Source organism: Tachyglossus aculeatus, chromosome 8 (genome assembly GCF_015852505.1).
Source record: "Tachyglossus aculeatus isolate mTacAcu1 chromosome 8, mTacAcu1.pri, whole genome shotgun sequence".
Lineage (NCBI taxonomy): Eukaryota > Metazoa > Chordata > Mammalia > Monotremata > Tachyglossidae > Tachyglossus > Tachyglossus aculeatus.
In genome coordinates, this window is record NC_052073.1 from 20,963,433 (window position 1) to 20,969,432 (window position 6,000).

Genomic DNA, 6,000 nt, shown 5'->3' on the forward strand with positions numbered 1-6,000 from the left:
TGCTGACCATGTAATATGAATGTAATTCTTGACTGATACTCCCCCAAATAAATGATAGTAAAAATTATGGCATTTTGTAAGTGATTGCCATGTCCTTAAGTGCTTGGTAGATGCAAGGTAATAATGATTATGCTATTTAGTAAGCACTTTCTATGTGGCAGTATGTTAAACCTCGGGGTGAAGAAATAATAATAATAACAATGATTGTGGTATTTGTTAAGTGCTTACTACACGACAAGCACTGTTCTAAGCACTGGTTTACGTACAAGGTAATCAGGTTTGTCACAGTCCCCATCCCACATGGGGCTCACAGTTGTAATCCCCATTTTACAGATGAAGTAACTGAGGCACAGAGAAGTTAAGTGAATTGCCCAAGGTCACACAGCATACATATGGAAGAGCCAGAGTTAGAAACCACGTCCTCTGACTCCCAAGCCCAAGCTCTGTCCACTAGGCCACACAGCTTCCTATGAGATTTTTGTGGTTATACATGTTCCCTGTTTTATAAAGCACTCACAATCTAAAAGGTAGGGAGAGCAGATATTTTATCCCCATTTTATAGATGAGTATACTGAGGTCCAGAGAGCTGGAGTGACTTGCCCAAGGACACACACTGCACCAATGGAAGAACTGGACCTTGAACCCAGGTCTCCTGCCTCCCATTTCTGTGCTGTTAACACTAGGCCATGCTGACCTAAAACCTCTTTTGTTATCATTTAGATAATTCGATATTTGGTGCCTTCAACAGGTTCTGTGTGAGAAAATGACGTGACTTAACCTTGACATTTATCTATATGATAAATCCAAATTTTCTTGTGCTTAGGGTGAACCTCAGTCCATTGCCACTATTTACCAGCTAGTCAGCCAAGCCTGTGAACAGATGATTCAAAGTAAGTAGGTCTTACTCATTTCCTTTGGACTTTGTGTCATCTTCCTACAAACCCAGCCAATGTTTCAATGAGGTGAAACCAAGCCTTTTGCACCTTGTATCTTGCTCCTCCTGATTGGTGTTGAGCCTTGTGGGTCTGACCAAAGAAACCAAAACCCCTGAAGGCAGTTCACAGCACTCCAAGGGTAGTCAATTAGAATTTTTAGGAGAACCAGAGGCCAGACCAGTGTAATGCATTTGATAATATTTTTGCTATTGTAAACATGAATCTCTAACATTAAGGGACTTCCTATTAAATTACTATATAGTAGTAGTCATAGTATTAAGGCGTTGTGTGCATAGCACTGTACTAAATTATGGGATAGAATATGCAGGTGGAAATTAGACATGGTCCCTGTCCCTTGCGGGGCTCACAATCCAAGACTCTATGGAAGCATTCAGACGTTACTATCCTCTGGAAATATCTGAGGGTCAGGTACCTCATTAGTGAGATTCCAGAAGAAAAGACTGAAAATCACTACTTTAGGTATGGGATGCCTTTGGCTTTACACTTCCCTGCCATTCCACACCACAGATTTTTTTTAACCCATAATGCAGTGTAGTTCCATTCCCTCTACAGGGATGTACCTAATGGGATTTGCATAGAAAGAATAATCTCTGGGATGTCTATAATGCTTTCTTTTGAAGAGATTGAAACATTTTCATATAAATTACCTAATCTGCCTTCCTTGAAAAATGATAAATTAATAATATTTATTTAGGGCCTACTCTGTTTAGAATACTGTATTAAGCACTTGGGAGAGTACACTAGAATTAGAAGATGTGATCCCTGCCCTCAAGGAGCTTTCAATCAAGTGGGGGAAGACAGACACTGAATTTAGAGGTAAGGGGTACCAGTGGAGAATGGAGATACGTACATCAATCGATCATATTAAGCACCATACTAAGCACCTGGGAGAGTACATTATAACAGACTTGATGGACATACTCCCTGCCCACAACTAGCTTACAGTCTAGAAGAGGAGACAGACATTTAAGTAATTAATAAATTAATTGTTTGCACATAAGGGGTGTCAGGGAGTGGCATGGGAATGAGCATCCAAGTATTTAGGTAAGCACCAGACCCTTGCATAAAGTATATTTACAGAATGGGTTTTAAAAAAATAGTCTATGTTCTTCATCTTTCCTCCCTAACCTCTACTTCTGGAACAACCAGGGTTCCTGATGTGGTTTCTCTGATGTCTGTATGCCATGAACTTCGTATTAAGGAAAGGCAGAATTTAATTCTTTGTTCTACACCAGAGTTTACAAAGCCTCAGTAACTCTTGCCAGCTAGGTCACCCTGGTCTGATCCCTTAAGTAAGAAAGCCCTGTAGAGCAAACATGGCTCACTTTTCCATCTTTACCCATCAGCTCACGTACTGAAATTTGACTCATTCCTCCATGAAAACACCAGACCACCAGTGCCCATTTGGAAGAAGAAAATGAGACCTGGAGAACCCGGACCCCCTGGCCTCCCAGGGAACCCTGGCAGGATGGGGGACAGTGGAGAAGATGGTGTCCCTGGAGAGGCAGGACGAGATGGGTACCCGGGAGAAAGAGGTGCTATTTGCTTTCTTTTGATTTGACAAAGGTCTTATGGGGAGGGTATCAGAATTGGTTTGGGATGGAAGTAACTTTTTTTACCTTCCAACTCCCTCTTCTGGGCTTGCTCTGGCTTTGGAGAAAAGCAGGTCAGTCAATGCTATTTACTGGGTACCCACTGTGTGCAAAGCACTGGACTAAGCACTCGGGCGAGTACAATACTCTTTCTGGAAGACAGAAAAGGGCGTATGACTTGCCAAGGGGAGATTTCAAACTTAACTATCTCCTGGAGTGATACTTTCAAAGTTGATTTTCCCTCTCCCAGTCAAGATTCATGTATTAATTGGTGGGTTTCAGCCCAGGCATTACATAGAAACCTGAGTTTTACAAGATTTATCAAGGGAGACATTGTACAATAGTTTCTTATCTGTTTTGCCTATTCTAGTTTCTTTCAACCGGCCTAGAGGATAGCATTAAGATAAGGGGAAGAAGAACAGAGAGGGAGAACCTTCTCTTTAACAAGTTTTAAGGGATTAACTTGCTGCAGAAGCTGTTTTTCTAGCAGAATTCATTCTTGAAGAATCTCAGGAAAGCAGCAATATACAGATGGATGTAACTACTAGATTTTTCTCTCTCACAAAGGAAGCCCACAGTATTCTGTCTGCCCATCATTCTTTTATTTCCAGTGTATTTATCTGGATCTTCTGCCCAGCAGGGAGATCCATTGTAAGTCAATCAATCAATCGTATTTATTGAGCACTTACTGTGTGCAGAGCACTGTACTAAGCGCTTGGGAAGTACAAGTTGGCAAGTTGGCAACAAGTTGGGTCCACTGCAGATAGCTGGGTACATAGCTACACCAACCCAGAAACCAGTGGAATTCATTGAGGATTCTAGTTTATTCATTCATTCATTCATTCAATCATATTTATTGAGCATTTACTGTGTGCAGAGCACTGTACTAAGCGCTTGGGAAGTACAAGTTGGCAACATATAGAGATGGTTCCTGCTCAACAGTGGGCTCACAGTCTAGAATGGGTTTATGAGCCCAAAGATGTCTTCCTCTCTGGATACAGGCTTGGAGATCCTCAATGCTGCCTTTACTGAGGAAGTCTCCTCAATGGAAAGTCGAGCAGAGGTGAAGGTGGGACTCACTCCCCACATCTCTGCTTGGGGTGGGAGAAGTTGCAGCAATGTTTCATGCCACCAGGCAGGCTCTGCCGCCCAGCAGAGCTCCCTTATCAAAAGAAGAGCTCCAAGGGGGTTTCTCCAGTCCTGGGCTGTTGGCTTTCCCATGGCTCCCCTCCTCTAGGTGGTCCTAGAGTCCCAAGGGCCATAGAGATTGAAAAAAGTAGGCAGGGAGCCTTCCCAGAAGGTAAGACAGACAGATCTTTAACATGTAGTTTCTCCACCCTAGACCTTACCTCTTGATTGTGCTTCAGTTACAATGTTATCATATATTTATACTGTGCTTACTTTTTATTTACTTACACATCTCCACTATTCTTGGCTGCCTAATTTGCTCAAATCTGTTGTGGGCTCAGAATGTTTCACAAGATGGAATGAGATTAGAGTGAAAAATTAGTGCTCAAGGATGTGAAAGTGAGATAACTGTGACAAATGAATAAGCAAAATAACTGATCTGGGAAAGAGATCCAGGTTTGATAATAACTCAAGAGAATGAGAATGCACAAAACAAAAAAATAAAATAAGGGATAAGCTCAGTGGAGATGGGCAGCTGACTAGAGAAGCCAGGAGTGTGCTAAGCACATTTTATATTATTTCCCAACAGGAGGACCTGGAGTTCCCATTCTAACTGGGGAACTTCAAGCCAAAGGGGGCTTGGAAGAGAAATGATAATAATAATAATTGTGGCATTTGCTAAGTGCCAGCTATCTACCAGGTACTATTCTAAGTGCTGGGATGGATACAAGCAAATTGGGTTGAAAACAGTCCCTGTTTCACTTGGGGCTCAAAATATTAATCCCCATTTTACAGCTGAGGTAACAGAGGCACAGAGAAATTAAGTGATTTAGCCAAGATTACACAGAAGGATAAGTGGAAGAGTCAGGATTGGAACCCATGTCCTACTGACTTCGAGGTCCATGCTCTATCCACTGGGCCATGCTGCTTCTACAAAATGAGTAACATTAGAGCTTCAGATAATTCTCCTCCAACTTCAGTCACTTCTGAAGAGCATCTGCAGAGCTCAGAATATCTCCTGGCAATTGCAAACTCTGCTAAAGCAAAATGGATTTGGGGGCTTTCTGCTTGGATGTTGAATGTGAATGAGTAAATAATGAATATGTATGTGGCTGCAGAGCTCTGTTTTGTATTTGACCATTTCTATCATCCATTTCTACCCAATTTTTCTTCTATCAACAAAGGAGGAAGCAGACAATAGTGAATATGGAGCATTGGTTTGCTGCAGATAATAATTCTGGGTGGATTAATGTGGCCTGGGCATAGTTTTTCTTCCCCAATGCTTAAAAGGTTGGAATAATCTTCTGATAAGCACATTTGGGTTTCTGCTTTATTTCAGCCACATTTGCTCTTTACTCATCCAAACTTAAAAAACAAAGTGATTTTCCACAAGCCAAGTGTCCCAACTCTCCCAGCAAAGCCATCAAGTGTCCAGAATCGGACTTTGGGGACAATGATGATGATGCCTTTGTCTTTGCAAACAAAAGGCAGACATAAATCCATTAATTAAAAATAATTCAAGCAGCATTTCAGCTTTCAGAATGAGCTGGCCCCTGCTGCCTGGACTTTCTTCCTACCAGCATTTCCCCCTTAAAAACTCCCTTCTTTTCCCTTTCCCCCCCTCCCCCCGGTGTGTTCGTTCTCTCTCTCTCTCTCTCTTTCTCTCTCTCTCTCTCTCTCTCTCTCTCCCTCTCTCCCCCCCCCCCCCCCCCCCCCCCGCCCCCCAACTTCTGTCTCTCTCTCCCTGTGATGAGGTGGTCCTAGATTGACATTTTAATATAATTCTTAGTTGTCTCCAGGCTGAATTCTTTTAAAAAAGGCCTAATCTTTTCCAAGCCCTAGGTCTGGGAGCTAAAGTAGATTTACCTACCTTTAGTGCATACTTTGTAAACATGTTTCCAGAATTACTGCTGCTAAGTGTAGAATATTTTTCATATTTCAGGGTGGGTATGAAAGTAGGGCTGATAATGCTTATGTCTGTATAACCATGGTTCATTCTTTTGTTTCCAAATATAGATTTTATCCCATGATCTGAACACAGGACTGAGGCCTGAGCTACTTTGGACCGCCCTCTCCATTTTATGTTACATCTTCCCTATATTTATGCCAATTTGGAGAAAAACTGCTGCTCAACCTCTCATTCACCTGGAGTGGCTTCTATCTGTAATAAGCTTCAATGGACAGTCATGTAGGTTCCAGGCTCTGGGTTCCCAAGCAGGAACTGTTTAGCCTGAACTCCCTTCCCACAGAAGAGCAGTTGGGATAGAAACCCTCGCTTCCTAGATTTCTTCTCCCCAATTCCATGGAGGGCTGGCTTATCTGTG

General features: G+C 42.3%; 1 protein-coding gene across 1 annotated transcript in view; it reads left to right on the forward strand.

The window, feature by feature from the left end:
• The window catches only part of COL20A1 (collagen type XX alpha 1 chain), an 80,519-nt gene extending 76,189 nt beyond the window's left edge, over positions 1 to 4,330 (forward strand). Inside the window, exons 38-40 of the mRNA XM_038750034.1 lie at positions 824 to 890; positions 2,303 to 2,491; positions 4,266 to 4,330. Coding sequence (XP_038605962.1) covers positions 824 to 890; positions 2,303 to 2,491; positions 4,266 to 4,330 — 321 coding nt within the window. The remainder of the gene's footprint in view (positions 1 to 823; positions 891 to 2,302; positions 2,492 to 4,265) is intronic.
• Positions 4,331 to 6,000: the final 1,670 nt, after the last annotated feature.